General features: G+C 33.8%; 3 protein-coding genes across 3 annotated transcripts; all 3 read left to right on the top strand.

The window, feature by feature from the left end:
- The first annotated feature begins 894 nt into the window (after positions 1–894).
- slc25a25a (solute carrier family 25 member 25a) lies at positions 895–8,694 on the top strand. Its single transcript, XM_051117437.1, is given in 11 exon segments — positions 895–1,013; positions 1,016–1,137; positions 1,839–1,965; positions 2,055–2,142; positions 2,593–2,704; positions 4,456–4,614; positions 5,366–5,518; positions 6,322–6,429; positions 6,547–6,714; positions 6,816–6,966; positions 7,559–8,694. Coding segments are annotated over 11 exon segments (1,407 nt in total). The 5' UTR covers positions 895–979; the 3' UTR covers positions 7,744–8,694.
- A 1,021-nt stretch (positions 8,695–9,715) lies between these two features.
- zdhhc12a (zinc finger DHHC-type palmitoyltransferase 12a) lies at positions 9,716–15,019 on the top strand. The gene is made up of 5 exons (XM_051116387.1): positions 9,716–10,027; positions 10,961–11,097; positions 11,176–11,271; positions 11,395–11,561; positions 13,376–15,019. The coding sequence occupies exons 1-5, from the start codon at positions 9,931–9,933 to the stop codon at positions 13,689–13,691; spliced, it is 813 nt and encodes a 270-aa protein (XP_050972344.1). The 5' UTR covers positions 9,716–9,930; the 3' UTR covers positions 13,692–15,019.
- A 1,352-nt stretch (positions 15,020–16,371) lies between these two features.
- Positions 16,372–19,315, top strand: seta (SET nuclear proto-oncogene a). The gene is made up of 8 exons (XM_051117798.1): positions 16,372–16,679; positions 17,527–17,584; positions 17,701–17,843; positions 17,920–18,023; positions 18,125–18,238; positions 18,326–18,496; positions 18,719–18,841; positions 18,921–19,315. Exons 1-8 carry the CDS (start codon positions 16,607–16,609, stop codon positions 18,942–18,944), a joined length of 810 nt encoding a protein of 269 aa, XP_050973755.1. The 5' UTR covers positions 16,372–16,606; the 3' UTR covers positions 18,945–19,315.
- Positions 19,316–19,475: the final 160 nt, after the last annotated feature.

The raw sequence follows: 19,475 nt of genomic DNA, 5'->3' as shown, positions 1-19,475 counted from the left end.
ATGATAAAGACATTTTATAATAAATAAATCCTGTTCTTCTGACCTTCATATTCATCAAAAATCCACTTTTTAAAACATAATAATACTATTGATATATATATATATATATATATTTTTTTATTTTTTTTTTTTTTTTTTTTTTTTTTTGAGCAGCAATGATTTCTGAAGGATCATGTGACTATTTTTATATTTTACTATTTTTGCTGAACTTTGGATCAAATAAATGCAGGCTTGGTAAGCAGAAGAGACATTAAAAGAGACAAAATATTTAGAATTTTAGATTTTTGTCGTTTTTTTATTTTTTTTTATTTTTTTAAAAATATGTCTATATAGTTTTTATTTATTTTATTTCCGTTTTACTTTTATTATTTTAATACATAAAGTTAAACTAAATGAAAATGAGAAATTTAATTTGAGTTCATTTTATTTAAGTTCATTTTATTTCAAGTAACAAAAGAGTAACAAATGAGTTGGTTTTAGTTAGTTTTGGCTAACTATAAGGACCCTGCCTTAAGGCATGTTAACTAGCTTTAGGGAGGAAAATAACGGGTTTATTTTTATGATAATTATTCATTCTGTATTTTTTTGTTTTTAGTATACAACATGTTACAGGTCTGTACCGGTTTCTCAATGTTCTGTGGCGTTTCACTTGAGAAAATGTGAAATTCTATGAGTCACTAACACTGGAATTTCACAGCAAGTCACATGTGTTTTCTGGCAGTGCGCCCCGTGTGTAGTGAAAGAGGAGGGTCTCATTTACATAGACCGCAATGGATATCACACGTGATTGGACGTTCGGTTCAAATGCGTAAAACGAGCAACCAATCAGAGCCCGCCGCCCTACTCAGTGGGCGTGCCTAAGGACTTTTCTCGACGTGATCAGGCGCTTTACCGGCATTTGAGCGTTTAACCGCCGGCAGGCGAGAGTGTTCTTGTATTATTTATTTATTTATTGTCGAAGACTTTTATTATTTTCAAGATGTTGTGCCTGTGCCTCTATGTGCCTGTCCATAATTCGATCAAGTCGAGGTGGAGTATTTTGAATCGAATGGATTACCGTCCGAGCTCAAGTCGCTCAAGTCCCTCAGTGTCCTTCTGCCGTCGCAGGAATTTTCTACATACCGAAAATGGAGGAAGGTAAGAAAAATTAACGTTGCCCATCCATATATTTTCATTGTAATGTAACCTAAAAAGAAGTTAAAGTAGTTGAATCGCTTAAACTTAAGTAGTTTACTTATTTAATTATTTAATTTTTCAAAAAGAAACTACACATTTTTGACGCATGACGTTTCCGGTGCGCGGGCTCTTCCGTTTAAATGACCATATATGGAGTTTCCCCAGCACAAAACATAAAACCGCTAATTTTTATTACTATCGGCTAATTAAATTGTATTAATAATGTGTTTAGCTGTCTAGCCACATCAATACCATGGTTCTGTAAATTACACGTTTAGATTTAGACTTGAACACAGATGTCCTTGAACTGAAAACTGTATGGCGCCCCTAGTGGTGCAGTTTCACTGAGACAATTGACAGGTTTGAAAGTTTATCGATTATGATTGTCTGAGCTGCTGCAATCATCTGGATGAGTGTGCAGATATGCTTATAATCTCATGAACTGATGTTTTATATAATGCATGCAGTGATTACAATGAAAGAAGAGTCTAAGGAGGTCTAAGGAGATATTTGTACAAGGTTTTGACGCTCTTATTCTGTCTGTTCTAGTTTGCCAGCTGTTGATATTCACACATTAACTTACTGGTTGTGCAATGATTTCCATATGCAGTGCATTGGATATTCTCTCACACACTTTCTTGCAACTTTTTCTCTCTTCACAGAAAACCATGAAGACTGAAGTGAAAGAGCATGATGGAGAACTGGATTTTGAAGAGTTTGTGCACTACCTCCAAGACCACGAGAAAGACCTGAAGCTTGTCTTCAGAAGCCTGGATAGAAAGATTGCTGGTATTAAACCTTAATGTAATACCTAAGACTTACAAATTGCAACCAGGTGAACTGAAATAACTGATGATTAATTATTTGTCCCATGTCAGGTCAAGTGAACGCCAACGACATTGTGAACTCCCTGCGAGATCTTGGCGTCCATATTTCCCTGCAACAAGCGGAAAGAGTTCTTCAAAGGTGAAATATTGTTTGAATAAAAAAAAAAACGGACAATATTGAAATCGTTTTCTGATAGGGCTTTGACTAATAATAATAATGGTGATGTTTAAGTCTTTAAAATTTCACTGTTTGACTGAGTAACTCAATGAAAACATAATTAATTATTATTATTATTACTTTTTTTTTTTTTTTGCTTTATTATGAAACACAGTTTTAAGCAATTTTATTGCATTGTTAATTCTACTCATAATTTCATAGGAATTTATTATAGTACTTTTTTTATTACTCTACAAAGAAACCAAACCCTTCGTTTATGACTATATAAATGCAGATTATATAAAACCTCTTGATTATTTTATCTCTCAGTGGACTGAGTCAGCTTTTATGATCGCTTAAATTTACTGTAAAGCACAGAACTAATTTACAGGCTCTAAATGACCTTTTTTTTGTCCCATCTTCCTCATGCAGCATGGACAAAAACGGCACAATGACTATTGACTGGAATGAATGGAAGAAGTATCCCACATTGCAGCCTGCCGAAAACATTCCCGAAATCATCCTGTACTGGAAACACTCAACCGTAAGCGTTTTCTCCCACACAAACCCTGCACTCAAACTAATACCAGTCCAAATCCTTCAGAACAATTGAGACCGATTGTTTAGTACAAGCTGTTTTATTCATTTGGACTGAAAAGTGGCATTAATATGACTGCTTGAAATGATTTAGATTCTTTAAAATGGGCATTATTTATGCCAGTTCGGGTTTTAGGATGGGTTCAGAACGTAGGCCTGGTATTTGGCTGATGACAGTCTTAACGTGACTGCCTAAAATATCTCCAGTCCTACTGGAACACCGTGATCTAGGACGAGGTCCAATTTAATAGGTATAACCTTGCAGCTACTAAATCTTAACTAGTCTGTCTCCAGAGCATCCTTCTATTAATACAGACGCCAGAGTTTGTGCATAAATCCATCTATTAAAAATGTAAATCAAATGTCAGAGCACTCAAATTAAACCGGAACTAACTGTGCTATCTTCTTAAGCAACAGCACTTGTTGACTCTCGCAATTAGATGTTCATTTTGAGACTTTATTGTAGTTCAGTATCAATGACCTACATTAGATGCTTATTGAACTCCAGTTTAAGCTGGATTGTGGTCTTTGTTCTCACGAGGCAGAGTACGGCGCGCAGTGAGGCGGACTTGGAAATCTGTTGCAATGTGCACGAGTGTGCAATCGGTTTTGCATGAGTTTGTAAAGTCCACAATGGATTTTTTGGATCAAACAACACGTTGATCCCCTAAAAAAAAAAAACACAGACTAGTTCCAAGTTTTTGCCAGCGTCACTGCTTAGGTCAGACGACTCTGACGCACACGCTGTTGCTGCCAAGGTCTTTGCACTTCAGGTTTCTTGCAGTTGACCATTGCACTTATGCCAAATACTAGACTAGGGAAAAACTATCTGGTATAAAAATGACTAAAATTGCTAGTAAATTTCACAAATTATTAAGAAGAAATGACAAGTAACACACTGAATTAAAAGTGTTTTTTTATTATTATTATTTAAAAACAAGTTGCTAGTAAATTTCACAACTAATTACAATGACATTTACGCTTGCCAGTAAAATTCATATTATTAAATTTAATGTGAAATTAAGCAGAAAAGTAAATTTAGTTTTTTTTGTAAAACATAAATATTTACAACTTTAAAGAGATTTTTTTTTTTTTTTTTTTAAAATTTAAAAATACCTAAATTTTTCATTTTCACTACTGAATTTCACATATTACAATAAACTAGTTAATTGTTTTTTAATTACAGCTTTAAAATGATTTTCGTTCAAAAATTACTACTAAATTTCACAAATAATTACAAAGAAACAGCAAGTAACACATTGAATTAAATATGAAATTTGTAAGTAGGAAAAGTAGATTTTTTTTTTTTTTTTAAACAATAAAAATATTAATAATATTATTTACAGCTTTGAAAAGTCATTTTTAACCTTTTTTACTACTGCATTTTACAAGGTCATTGTATTTTATTTACAGCTTTAAAAAATATTTTGTTACACTGTAGGATTTGTTTTGAAACCATTTTAACTTAGCAAATTCCATAATTAATGGAAAGTAACACATTGAATTAAATGTGGAATTAAACTTTAAGTCTCAAATAGCATTTCATGTAAATAAAGAGATTATTGGAGCATGTTTTATGACTTGGAAAATCATTTTTTAGAGCGTAGGTGTTTACTAAAAACAATGCTTGACTGATATCTTTATGCTGGTTATTATATTCTGTGTTCATTGTTTAACCATGTTGGTATTTGTTTGCAGATCTTCGATGTGGGTGAGAACATGATGGTCCCAGATGAGTTTACCTCAGAGGAGCACATGACAGGGATGTGGTGGAGACACCTGGTTGCTGGTGGAGGAGCTGGAGCCGTTTCCCGAACTTGCACTGCCCCGCTCGACCGTCTCAAAGTCCTCATGCAGGTACGGTGATGCGCACACCTTATGATAACCTGCGAAATGCCCAAATCACAGCGCAAAGTCAATGTAGGGTGGACAGAACTAGATTAGTGTTACATCTTGTTTGTTTCTACGCTATAATAAACTAATAAAGCAATCCTTTCTTGAGTTATTGACTCAAGGGCATAGGTGTTTACTAAATCCCAACCTCAACTTTCTCTGTAGACTGAAGGAGGTTTTATTTACACAAGCATTTCCCATTCATCTAAACTTAAGTGTAAACTGGCTTCATAACTATATGGCCGTTAGGCTTCGATCTGAACAATTGGTTTTGTTACCCAAGAGTCATTAAGAGGAGTTAATCAGTAAATCATAAATGCATGTTCCAGAAAACGATGTGGACTCTGTGAATAGTTATACGGTTCAGTCAGACGACCAATCAGAATCTGAGGAGTCAAGCACACCCTCTGTGCTGCGCTCTGATTGGTCAGATGCGAGATAGTGTGTCGCAAGACCACCTTGCGGTTTGACGTCGTCACTGCTGAGCGATAGTGAAGATCTGTGTCATGTTTATGTCAGCTGTTACTCAATCGGACTTTGATTGTTCGGTGATTCGGGGCAAAACCTTTTACCTACATTTTCCGAGATATTCAGCTTTGCTCTAGTTTCAATTAAGTGCTTCAATCTGATCACTAAAACCACTAAAGTATGATTTCGTGTGTTGATATTGATGCACTATTCTAATAAACCTATATTGTTGGCTCTTCTTTTTTAGGTGCATGGATCTCATGGAAACAAGATGTGTATTGTGAGTGGTCTCGCACAGATGATCAAAGAAGGAGGGATGCGTTCGTTATGGAGAGGCAACGGCATCAACGTCATCAAAATCGCGCCCGAGTCAGCCCTTAAATTCATGGCTTATGAGCAGGTAATGGATCGGAGCTGATGCACTTCTTTTGTCAGGGATGTCATTTTTATGACCTGTGTCATAATGAAAAATTGCTGTTTTCAATGCAGTTACAAAATAGTAGTTCTGTGGTTAATGTTTGAAAACTTTAATAAACGAATTTGAAATTAAATAAACGACTGAAAACTCTATTCCCACGACAAGGAATATAATAGTAAGATAATTCTACTAAGTCTACAAATAAAATCTAATTCAGGATATTAAGAAACTGTAAAAGTACATCAATAATAATAATAAAATGGCACAGCAAGGAACATAATGCTAAGATAATTCAAAATAGATCAACTAAAACTTAATAAAACCTAAATGAATAAAAACTGTTCAATAAATAAATGAATATATTGTTTTTAATAACATTACTCCAATTTTAACTAACAAATACATTTAAAAATCTAAAAATAAATAATTCAGGATATTAAGAAACTGTAATAGTAGCACGGCAAGGAATATAATACTAAGATAAAATTAAACTAAATATTAAAACCTTAAATGAATAAAACCTATTTAAAATATTATTTAATTTACAAATAATTCTAATTCAAGATATTAAGAAACTATAAGCATATTAATAATAATAGTAATGCGGCAACAAACAGGTCATAAATATTAGTAATTTACTGTTCTATAAATTATTATACTCTTTATTAATACTATAATACAGTATTATTCCATGGCAATAAAAAAAAAAATTTTTTTTGCTCATCACGTTTGCTTTGTGTGTAAATGCCACTCAAAAACTTAAATGAATCGCTCTTCTTTGTCAGATTAAACGGCTGATGGGAAGCAGTCAGGAAACTCTGGGGATCACGGAGCGTTTTGTAGCAGGTTCCCTGGCAGGAGTCATTGCCCAGAGCGCCATTTACCCCATGGAGGTGAGTTTTACACCATTCTAGTGTTCTAGCAACCCTAAACTGGAAAAATCGGTCTTAATTTGTAATTCACACATGGTTTTGCCATTTAAATTAAGCTGGTAATGCTCTTCTCTTCAGGTTCTCAAAACCCGTCTGGCATTGAGAAAGACAGGCCAGTACAACGGCATCTCAGACTGTGCCAAACAGATCCTGAAGGGTGAAGGAGTGTCCGCGTTCTACAAAGGCTACGTCCCCAACATGCTGGGCATCATCCCGTACGCTGGCATCGACCTGGCAGTCTATGAGGTGAGCAGACGAACACAAACTAAAGCAACTGCTGCTGTCACTCATGAATGGGGGAAAAAAAAAAAAAAAACTAATTTTATTTCCTAATTTGCTCTTGATAGACATTAAAGAACTCGTGGCTTCAGCGCTACGGGACAGATAATGCGGATCCGGGTGTGTTTGTGCTGCTAGCCTGCGGTACAGTTTCCAGCACGTGCGGTCAACTCGCAAGCTACCCGCTAGCTCTCGTACGAACACGCATGCAGGCACAAGGTGAGTTTCATGGTTTATAATAGGTTTAAATAAGATATCTTATTTAATAGGTATACATTTCATTAATTGTTTATTTTTAATTTTTACTTTTTTTTTTTTTTAAACATACATTTTATATTACTTAATATGCTTTTTATTTATATATTTAATACAATTAATGTAAAATTTTGATATCCATTTTATTTATATTATTTAATATAACGTATAGTAATACATTTAATTGTATAATATTAATGTTTTTCAAAATAATATATTATTGAATTTAATTTATTTAATATCCGTTTTATTTATATTATTTAATAACTTATAGAATACATTTTTTAAAATGTGTATAATATTAATACATATTTTAATATATAATATATTAATGCATTTAATTTATTTAACTTTTTATTTAATATCTGTTTTATTTATATTGTTTAATATAACTTTAATAGTAATACATTTATTTAAGTGTATAATAATAATATATTTTAATATATATAATATATTAATTAATGCATTTAATTTATTTAATGTGCATTTATATATTTACTTCATAATGCATTTTAATGTACGCGTGTACTGAATATTGTTTTTATTATTTCTGCAGCTACGATTGAAGGCGCATCCCAAGTCTCAATGACGGGACTCTTTAAGCAGATCGTGAAGACCGAGGGCCCCACGGGTCTCTATCGGGGTCTGACCCCAAACTTCCTGAAGGTCATCCCGGCCGTCAGCATCAGCTACGTCGTGTACGAGCACATCAAGTCGACGTTAGGCGTGCAGTCAAGATAAAGCCTTGACGAACGGACATGAGGCATAAATCTCGAGGTTTTGCACCTTGAGGTGTGGAGGCCATCTCATTCTGTGAATGCGAGCGAGGACGACAACGCCGTTAACATCTCATTATTTATTTAGCGCTCTAGACTGGTAAAAAAGAAGTTTGAAAGCTGAAATCAGGGACCAACATTTATCGATTTCATGTGACTGTCGTGTTTTGTCATGTATGTGTAAAGTGCCACTGCGAGAAGAAATCAAATGCTGTTATGATCTAGTCGGGCAATGCAACTGAATCAACACTACAGACTACTGTGAAATGCCTTATTGCCCGTTTCTTACTAATGCTGCTTTATATTGACTAAAGTAATGTATTTATACATCTTTATAACCAGATATTTATTTCTGTTGTGGCATCTTAGAGTTTAATGAATGTGTTGCACAGAGTTTCAGAAGCCAGTGTTTTTCAGTAGTTTAACTTCTGTCTAATTTAATGTTAATTGTGGTTATTTTAAATCGGCACACCGATGTTCTTAGCTTTGCCATCATGTCTGGTTGATTTGAAAACGAATGCACTTTAAATGCTTTAGTCAATTATGAATGCAATGCAGTTAGCGTAAATGTTGTCAGAGCGTGTGAGTTTTGTAATGGGGACCATATGTTCGAGTAATAAATGCACATGATATGCTTACTTGCAGTATTGGGGGTTTGGAGTACACTAATTGCAACTTATAAATGCACAGGTTTGTTTGAGACTGTTTTGATGTGATTTGTGAAAAGCCTCTGGAGCACTGGGAAACTGCTTTAAGATGGATGTTCTTGGAAGTTAATGATTTGAAGTATGATTCATTGTAACAGCATTTCAGTCAAAGTGGCTCTTATTTTAGTTTGGTTTTAGATCATTTTTTAAAAAAAAAAAAAAATCTTTAAATGTAATTTATTTTTTCAATAAAAACCTAATATTCAAAGTATGTTGTCTGGTGTTTTTAATTTTCAGAAATGCAATCAAATTTTGTATAATTTGCTAATATGTGTCACCAAAATGGTTTTAATAAATATTAAAAAGTAATACATGTGTATACTACAAGCATTCTAAAAAAACAATTCAATTTAATATTTTTAAATTTATATTTAAATTAAAATATTTTAAATCTGCTTAAAACTACAACTTCTATATATATATATATATATATATTATATTATATATAAATATATATATATATATTAAAAAACTATTTAAACAAAATCTTATTAAAATATATATATATGATTACATGTAATTTAATATAATTAATATATATATTAATATAATTAATATATATATAAAACGTAAAACAAAATGATGTTTTTGTTTCATTGTGTTAGCTGTAAGTTTTATTTATTTTTATTTATTTTATTTTTTTTACCAAATTAAAATAACCCAACTGCAGTTTGATTGAGATTAATTGGAATGCACACAAAACAGATTTGTTTTTGCAAATGCACCCTATATATATGTATATATATATATATATATATATATGCACATGCACATGCACATTTTAAAAACTGCTGATGCCTTTCTTACATAATATGGTGAAACAGCTAATATTATATTTCAACATCTGACCTATTTACACAAGATTAGGGTTCAGTCCTACTTAGATTTGACCTGGTCTCAGAACAGTTACATGGATCATATCTCTGTGACTAAATTAAACTGTGTATTTCATGTAGGCCTCTTCTTTGTCCTAAACAGTTATTGAACACTGCCACCTGCAGGTCAAATCACTGCATGTACTTCAGAAGACATACGCACAATTTTCTCTATACGATTTATTTATTTCCTTCTCCAGTTTTGAACATGATATAGGCATTTTACTGGATTTTAATAAACCAACATTTTATTCTTAAAAGTTTTAATGTAATAATTTAAAACACGTAGTTCTAGAACAATTCATATTCAAGATCGTTTTATTCTGAAATCCGGATCGGGAAAACGACTTTTATTTTGAAATCCAACCAACCGCTGAGACCAGGAAACGTCAATACAACAAAATCAGAGGAATAAAAACATACACAAGTAGCGATTCAATCTCAACAACTAGTTTAAAATGGTTTACTTTATGTTAATGTGTTTCATTATAAGATTACATACAGAATAGAACTTGTATATTTAATAATCTAGCTATGCTCTTGATATAGTTATTGTTTATAAGTCGCAGGATGTGTAAGAACATGTTTAAATCAGGCTGTTTGGTGCGGACTGTTCATGTCATTCTGACATGGCTCACAACTTTAGTCCTGTTTCTGCATAACACAGGTACATTTTATTCTTTAATAAGTGAGGTTTCATTTTTTTGAACAGTACGATTTTTAATGTTTTTTAAAGGTCTCTTTAAAAACCGAAGTACTGCAAAAACAGTAAAATTGTGAAATATTTTTACTATTTAAAATAACTGCTTTCTATTTGAATGTATTTTAAAATGTAATTTATTCCTGTGATTTCAAAGCTTAATTTTTAGCATCATTACTCCAGTCACATGATCCTACAGAAATCATTCTAATATTCTGATTTGCTGCACAAAAAAACGTATTATTATGTTGAAAACAGCTAAGTAGAATTTTTTCAGGTTTCTTTGATGAATAAAATGTTTTGCTGAAATATAAATCTTTTGTAACATTACAAATGTCTTTATCATCACTTTTCATCAATTTAAAGCATCCTTACTAAATAAAACTATTCATTTCTATAACTTTGTTATAGAATAAAATAAAATAAAAAATCAATTATACTGACTCCAGGATTTTGACTGGTATAGTGTATAATTTTACAAAAGCTTTTAATTTCAGATATTTATCAAAAAATCAATGCACTCAACTGTTTTACATGTTGATAATAATAATACTATTTTTTGAACAGCAAATCAGTATAATACAATGATTTCTGAAGAATCATGTGACACTGGAGACTGGAGTAATGATGCTGAAAATGTAGTATTGATCACAGAAATGAATTATATTTTAAAATATATTAAAATAGAAAGCAATTATTTTAAATAGCAAAAATATTTCACAATATTACTGCTTTTACTGTATTTTGGATCAAATAAATGCAGGCTTGGTGAGCAGAAGAAACTTTTGATATGTTACTTTTAATATTTATTTTATAGATTTTACTTTTTATTTTTCTATATAATATATATTTTATATATTGACATTAAAATTAAATATTAAAAGTCACGTTTTTGTGCAGATCTCCGTAAGTGTCAGGAGAGAGGAGATCTGTTCCAGCCTGTGTTGTTCAGCTCTGTGGTTCTGCTCTCTGTACTGCTGTACTTTACTGTGTCTCTAATGGATCCTGGTTTTGTTCTGTCTGACAGCGACACAAAGGTAGGTATGAAAGTAAAGTCTGTATAATATCTTACTCAACTAACTGTCTAATGTAGGCTAATATTTGGGCTCTTTCAGGCAACATCAGTGGACAGTAATGAAGAACTGGAAAAGATGATTCCTCAAGATCACAGTTCGTTAAAGCAGCGACGCTGTGGCTACTGCTTCTTAATGGTACTGCAATAACCTAAATGCTCGTTTTGCTCCATGATAAACTGACGTTCATGATTTTTGTGTGTGTGTGTGTTTCATCCAGTAAAATCGGTTTAATCTTTCTTGTTTTTCTTTCTGAACCAGCAACCAATGAGGGCCAAGCACTGTAAGATGTGTAAGCGCTGTGTGAGGCGTTTTGACCATCATTGTCCCTGGATAGACAACTGTGTTGGTGAGAGGAATCACAAATGGTTCCTGCTCTACCTGTGTGTGCAGTTTGTCGCCGTATCTTGGGGTTTACAGGCTTCGTGGTGAGTCTGAGCAGAACATGCATTTGCTGTTTTTTTTTAGCTTTTATTAATAATGCACAGTTTCACATACTATGTGCATATGCCAGGGGTTTTCAAACTAGGGTCTGGGGAACCCCAGGGGGTCACAAAGAAAGTGCTAGGGGGTCTGTAGAGAAGAAAGAGTAAAAAAATAAAATAAATAAATAAAAATAATAATAATAATAAGATTAAACCAATTGACTAAATACATTTGATTAAACTGAAATCAATGAATTTTATTTAAATAAACAACTAAATGAATATAATTCAAATAATTTTTTTAATCAGGTTTTGATTAAATAAGCCTAATTAAAATACATAAAAATAAAAAATCAGTTTATTATTAAAATTAAATAATCAATAAAAAATAATTACAATTTTAATAAAATAAATTAATCAGAGTTGGTATACAAAGAAATAATAACTATGTGATAAACGTAAAAAAAAAAATAATTAATAGGTAAATACGTTTGTTTAAAATAAATAAATGCAATTTAACAAATAAACAAACAAATAAAGAAATATGAAAGAAGATGTGATTTAAAAAAAAATTCAAATAACGAAATAAATTTTTATTTAAATAAATAATAACTTTTGATTAATTAAGCCAATTTAAAATACATAAAAATAAGACATTCATTAAAGAAAATAAATTAAGTTTATTATTAAACATAAATAATAGCTAAATAAACGTGATAAAGGTAAATAATTTTATTTAATCAATAAGTAAATACAAAATAAATAAATTAAATTTAACTTAAATAAAATAAATAAATAATAAATAAACATGAAAGAAGATGGGATTAAAATAAAGGGAAAAAATTAAGTAACTACATGAATTTTTATTTAAATGAATATCTAAATAAATATAATTAAAATAATAACATTTGATTAAATAAGCCAAATTACGATACATAAAAATAAAAAAATCATGAAATAAAGAAAATAAATTAAGTTTATTATTAAAATTAAATAATAAATAACTTACATTTTTAATTAAATAAATAAATCAGATTTGATTTAAAAATCTAAAAGTAAATAAATAAAGAATGTTATTTAATAAATACATTTGATTAAAATAAATACAATTGAACCTAAATAAAAACATTCATTAAATAAATAAATTAACTAACAAATAAATAATAAAGAAACATGAAAGAAGATGGGATTAAAATAAAGAAAAAAAATATTCAAATAGCTAAATAAAGTTTTATTTAAATAACTAATAAATAAATTTTGATTTAAATCAATAAATAATAGCTAAGTAAATAAATGCATATGATTAATATAAAAAATATAAAATTTGACTAAAATATTATTCATGTAAGTCAGATTTCATTTATACAATTAACAGTATTATAGTGCATAGAGAAAGACATAATCTAAAGTAACAGAAACTGAATGTTTTCCAAATAATATTTTAATATATTTATAATATTCATTTGTCAGAGTAGCAATTAGTTGTTCAAACATTAAATATTTTATTTTAAAATTTTAGGATGAGGCTGATCATATTTGCGGGTGCTGTGGCATGTTATAGATTGAAACCCCCTGTGGTATATACTGTAAAACATACAGTAAGCAATGCATTAGCTTTATTGATTCCAGAGAAGCAATTAATTAAGCTGATTTGCGCTTTCCCCTCATTACACACTCGACTCTATTGATCAAGTTAAGATGTTTTATCAGTCAACATCAATATGCTGTGAAATACTAATTATTCACAGTCCAGAATAAGGAGTTATTTATAATGCATCAAATGCACTATGAATTACCCAGAAGCGTGTGTGTTTAAGGTCCGGCGTCGTCTTTGCACCCACCTGGCAGCAGTGGTTCACTCAGAACGGACTCCTGCTTGGGGCGTTTGCCTTGACGGCTGTGTTTTCGGTGGTCGTGCTGCTCCTGCTGTGCATTCACATTTACCTGGCCTCGGTGAACACCACCACCTGGGAGTTCATGTCACGACACCGCATCGTGTACCTCAAACACTGCGACTCGGAGGAGAACCCGTTCGACAGAGGAGTCATCTGCAATCTGTGGGACTTCTGCTGCGTCTGCGGGACGGTAGCATGGGAGAGGATCTACATTAGACACACTAACGGGAATGTATGACTGGATTTCATGAAGGAAAAGTGTTTTATTGAGCCCTTCAAAGCATCTCTTTAGACCCAACATTAATCGTGTTTTTACTAATACTGATGTGATGTGGTTATTTTCATCATTTCATGTAGTAAAGCTGCAGGGAACATGTACAGTATCTACATGCTAATTTAATTACGCCATTATTCATCCTGTGCCACAATTACTGGGTGATTGGTCGATGTTTTTGGTCTGTTTTATACGTATTTGTTGCGTGATGTATATCCGTTTACATAACGAGGGACGGTTTGTATTAACCCTTTCTTTTTATTTGTTTGTTAACTTAATTTTATATATGACTAAATAAATTTTGCACACAATTTTTATTGATTCACTAATGAATCATTCTTATAAGCAGAAAAAAATGCTGTAATGATTGAAGTTAAGAACTTTCAGGTTATTAATTAATTTCTGTTTAGAAACTTACCACAAACTTGGATTTGTTTGACTTAAAGCAATGGGCAAACTTCCAATTGAGCCTCAAGATGACTTAAAATTTATTCAGCATAAAGCAAGTATTAAACAAGCTACAGTTGAAGTCATAAGTTTACATACACCTTGCAGAATCTGCAAAATGTTAATTATTTTACCAAAATAAGCAGTATCATATTATTTTTTATTTAGTACTGACCTGAATAAGATATTTCACTTAAAAGACATGTGCATATAGTCCACAAGAGCAAATAAAAGTTGAATTTATAAAAACGACCCTGTTCAAAAGTTTACATTTACTTGATTCTTAATACTATGTTGTTACCAGAATGATTCACAGCTGTGTTTTTTGTATAGTGATAGTTGTTCATGAGTCCATTGTTTGTCCTGAGGAGTTAAACTGCCTGCTGTTCTTTAGAAAAATCCTTCAGGTCCCACAAATTCTTTGGGTTTTTAGCATTTTTGTGTATTTGAACCCTTTTCAACAATGACTGTATGTTTTTGAGATCCATCTTTTCACACTGAGGACAAATAAGGGGCTCATATGCAACTATTACAGAAGGTTCAAATGCTCACTAATGCTCCAGAAAGAAAAACGACGCATTGAGACCCGGGGGGTGAAAACTTTAGAATTTGAAGATCAGGTAAATTTAACTTATTTTGTCTTCTGTGAAACATGTAAGTAGCTTCTGAAGGACAGTACTAATTGTAAAAATATATGATATTTAGGCAAAATAAGAAAAATGTACACATCTTCATTCTGTTCAAAAGTTTTCACCCCCTGGCTCTTAATGGATTGTGTTTCCTTCTGGAGCGTCAGTGAGCGTTTGAACCTACTGTAGTTCCTCAGTGTGAAAAGAAAATGATTTAGTCATTGCTGGAAAGGGTTCAAATTCAAAAAATGCTTAAAAACCAAAGAATTTGTGGGACCTGAAGGATTTTTCTAAAAAACAGCAGGCAGTTTAACTATTCAGGACAAACAAGAGACTCTGTTGATCATTCTGTGGATCATTCAGGTTATAACACAGTATCAAGAATCAAGCGTATGTAAACTTTTAAAGAGAGTCATTTTTATAAATTCAAATATTATTTTCTCTTGTGGACTATATGTAAACATATTTTTAATTCAACAACTGATTTCATTTCCTTGAAGAATCAGGGTTCCCATCTTGGAAAATTTGAGGTATCCTCATTTTAAAAGTGTGACCTGGATAATATAAATAAAAACGTTTTAAATCAATTGCCATTTTTTATTAAGAATATGTGCTTATCTATAGTTCAAGCTTTAAAATATTTAGCTGGAAAGAAATGGTGAGTATAAAAAGATTTTATTGAAAATTCTAAACCAGTAAAGCACAAACGACTGGAAAAGACATGCAAATCCATTGGGATATTGTGTAAAATTAAGGTTAAGAACCACTAACTTAAAGAGTTTTGTGGCTTGTAATCCATTTCTATCTACAGCACCCTAGTTCAGCAGTCAGTGCACTAGCAAGGGTCACCATAAAAACTAGTGAACGTCAGGTATTAAGTGTATTTCTCAGAAATATCATGATTTTTACTGGCATTTTACCTTCATTTGACAGTGGAGAAGCGACAGAGAGAGTATGCACTATAACCTTTGTGCTTCCAATTAATTACATTTGACAAACACTCGAACTTGAATTGATATTAAAATTATACATTTGATGAATTCATTCAATCATATGAATCGAACCTATGACCTTGGCGTTGCTTGCGCCATTTAGAGCTACAGGATTTGTGGGCAAGTTACACAGAAACGCGTTTTTACGTTAAAAACGCAAGGTTTCGACGTTTTTTTAAAAAAAGTTTAACTTTATTATTCGAGCGCCGCGTTTTTTAACGTTTTCGCAACAAAGACGTCATTCTCGCTTAAGTTTATGTATGAAAACAATGGAACAGCAGCGCGGCGGAATACAAAATGCGTTCTATGCGAACGGCGTCTTTTACGCGTCATTTGTCCACGTTCAGTTTAAATATTACATAAACATACAAACGTGTGTGTTTATTCTCAGTGTTGTGATGTCTGGAACCATTTTAACTACATTCAGATGACATGTTATGAGAGCCTCAGTAAAATCCCGCCCTTTTTGTAGCGGTTCCACGCCCCGCCCCGCCCCCACCGGCGCGGCCCAATCAGAGAGCGGATTCGAGGCCCAACGTCGAGCTCGGCGGGTTGTTCTTGGAGGGGCGGAGTTCATTTTTCGAGCTCGTGTGGGGCGCGTTCTGTCCGAAAGAGAGCGCGTGAGAATCTGCGTTCGTTCCCTCGCTGTAAGTTTGTGTGTGGAGCAGCGCGGGCTCACTCATTTCTGTTCTTGTCCTACTACAGTCTCCAGAAACCGAGTTCAAGGAGGACGATCTTCTACCTCTGCGAGCTGAAAAACCACCGCGCTTGATTCTCACTGAAAACTCCTCTCGTCGTGATCAGTGAAATCATGTCTGCCTCAGCGGCTAAAGTCAGTAAAAAGGAACTGAACTCGAACCACGACGGAGGGGACGAGACCTCGGGTAAGCGAGAACGATCGGCGGCCATTTTCACTTTCTCTTTTCTCTTAAGCGGGGTTTTAAACGCTATTATCGCTAGTTAATTAGCAGCGGCTCGAGTACGACTCGATTCTGTAGACTGTGGCGATGTGCAGTGCTTGTGATTGGCCGCGGGTCTGGTTGGATGTTCGCGGAGGGACGGCAGCAGCCGGCGGCGGAGGCCATGTTTGATTTCTGGCCGTGCGCGCACTGAGCGCGCCACAAAGCCCCATAAAGACGCACACGAAAACCGTTGTGATTCAAAAATCAAAGCGCGGGAGTTTGTTTTATTGTCTCTGCCAACGGATTTTTCGAAGAACGCGTGCGGTTAAAGAACGTTAAACATGCGGAACGGAAGCGTCCGCACGCTGCTTTATTGTTGTTGTGCTTTAGCTTTAGCCTAGCCGAGCCACGTCTCCGCCATGATGTAGCACGGGATAATGGCTGTTTATGCACTTTAACGACTGAATGATGGTGGAAATTAAAGATGAAGCGATTTTACACGCGTATCGGCCGTTCAGGTGGTTACGGGTTCGCGGCGGAAGCAGGTGCAGCGTGAGCGATTCGGTGCACATTTAAACCACGCGGCATCTGCGCGGCTCTGCATTCACGTCACAGAAAATGTACTGCTAACAATACAGATTTTTTTATTAAAAATCACCCACAGATGTGACGTTTAAAAAGTTTATTTTTATTCTACTTCACTAATGTGAATTGGGAATAAAAGCATTTTAGCATATGTTGCGCTTGTTTGTTATTGTTTAGCGCGAAAGCTGCCGTGAAATGTCTTTTTTTTTTTTTTTTTTTTTTAAAACACTGTGTTCTCATTTAGAAAAAGAGCAACAAGAAGCCATCGAGCACATCGATGAAGTACAGAATGAAATTGACAGGTACGTCTAACTTTATTGAAAGAGAAACCGCGGTAATCCGCGCTTTAACAGAATTACCGCGGTATAAATTAAGTGCGTATGAATGGATTTTAAATCGTTTTTCTCATCTCATCCAGACTGAATGAGCAGGCGAGTGAGGAAATTCTTAAGGTTGAACAGAAATACAACAAACTCCGCCAGCCGTTCTTCCAGAAGAGGTCAGAACTCATAGCCAAAATCCCCAACTTCTGGGTCACAACATTTGTCAACCACCCACAAGGTAAGATCCTGTGCAAACTCTTCTTTAACCACATTGTTTAGTGAACGTTTAATCTAATATTGTTTTAATTCCACAGTCTCAGCTCTTCTTGGGGAGGAGGATGAGGAGGCGCTTCACTATCTGACCAGAGTAGAGGTGACAGAGTTTGAAGACATCAAATCCGGCTACAGAATAGATTTTGTAAGTGGTAAACATAGTTTTTTTTGTTTTTGTTTTTGTTTTTTTTTTCGACTTGGAGCTTTTGTTTCCATAACTCACCATCTCCTCTGTTGTGTTTTTAGTATTTCGACGAAAACATGTATTTTGAGAACAAAGTCCTCTCCAAAGAAATTCACCTGAACGAAAGTGGAGACCCAACCTCAAAGTCAACAGAGATCAAATGGAAACCAGGAAAAGTATGTATGGTGTTGATTTTAAAAGGGTTTTACTCTGTGATTGAGTTCTGGCAAGTAGTTTAATGCAAATCCATTCTTCTTTTGCAGGACCTCACAAGTCGATCCAGTCAGACACAGAGTAAAGCGGGCAAGAAGAGGCAACATGAAGAACCTGAGAGTTTCTTCACCTGGTTTACCGATCACGCCGATTCAGGGGCCGACGAGTTGGGCGAAGTCATCAAAGACGACATTTGGCCGAATCCTCTTCAGTACTACTTGGTAAACTCAAATATGGAATGACATCCACATACAAATGGAAAGCTTTAAAAAAAAAATTCAGATTAAACTTGTGTAGAACTTGGTTATAGTGGTGGGTTTGTATAATTTGCTCAGAGAAAGTTTCCATTCCAGCCATTTAAATGATGTGGCTCAACAATTCTTCCAGTTTATGCAGCTGAATGGAAGTTATGAGTCATTCATTTGCATTTCAAACTCTGACAGGTTCCAGACATGGAGGATGAGGAAGGAGAGGGTGAGGATGAGGAGGAAGACGAGGAAGGTCTGGATGATATTGACGAAGAGGGAGAAGATGATGGAGAGGAAGAGGAGGATGATGATGGAGAGGTATGTAACCAATTTCTAATTTTCTTACATTTTTGATTCTCAAATGTCTTCAAGTGTTAATTGTGCTTTTTTACTGCAGGATGATGAAGGCGAGGATGACTGAAGCTGAAACAGAGGAATATTATCCACATTTCCCCAGTCCTGTTTCCAAATTGCTTCTTTGGCTTTTTTGTTGTTTTTTTGGGGAGCCAGATGCTTCTTTTTCCTGCTTTTTTTTTTCTTTTTGAGCTCCATCTTTCCTCTATCCTGAACTTGCCATGTTGAAGTCCCCCGAACAGACTCACAATAAACTGACTGCAAAATCTTGCCGACATGGCATCTACCATCTCAATTTCCAAATGCATTTCGAGGTAAAAAGCAAAACACTGTAGTTATCGGCCGCACGTCGTCTGGAGTAGACTTGCGAGTAGTGTTTTCTGTTTGTTTTCTTTTTTCTTTTTTTATAAATATATATATGTACAAATATGTATAATTTTCTTCCTGTTAAAGTTTTGTGTGGTTAATTGAACAGAAGCCATGGTGCACAGTGATCTGCTAGCTCTAGCGTTCTCCACAGTTTTGTTACTTTATTTCTTGGTGTTTAAACCCTTCATGGTTTAATCAGCAGATAGGCATCCGTAGTGTATCCCTGTTA

This window comes from Labeo rohita, chromosome 8 (genome assembly GCF_022985175.1).
Source record: "Labeo rohita strain BAU-BD-2019 chromosome 8, IGBB_LRoh.1.0, whole genome shotgun sequence".
Taxonomy (NCBI): Eukaryota; Metazoa; Chordata; class Actinopteri; order Cypriniformes; family Cyprinidae; genus Labeo; species Labeo rohita.
This window is presented reverse-complemented; position numbering and strand designations above follow the sequence as displayed.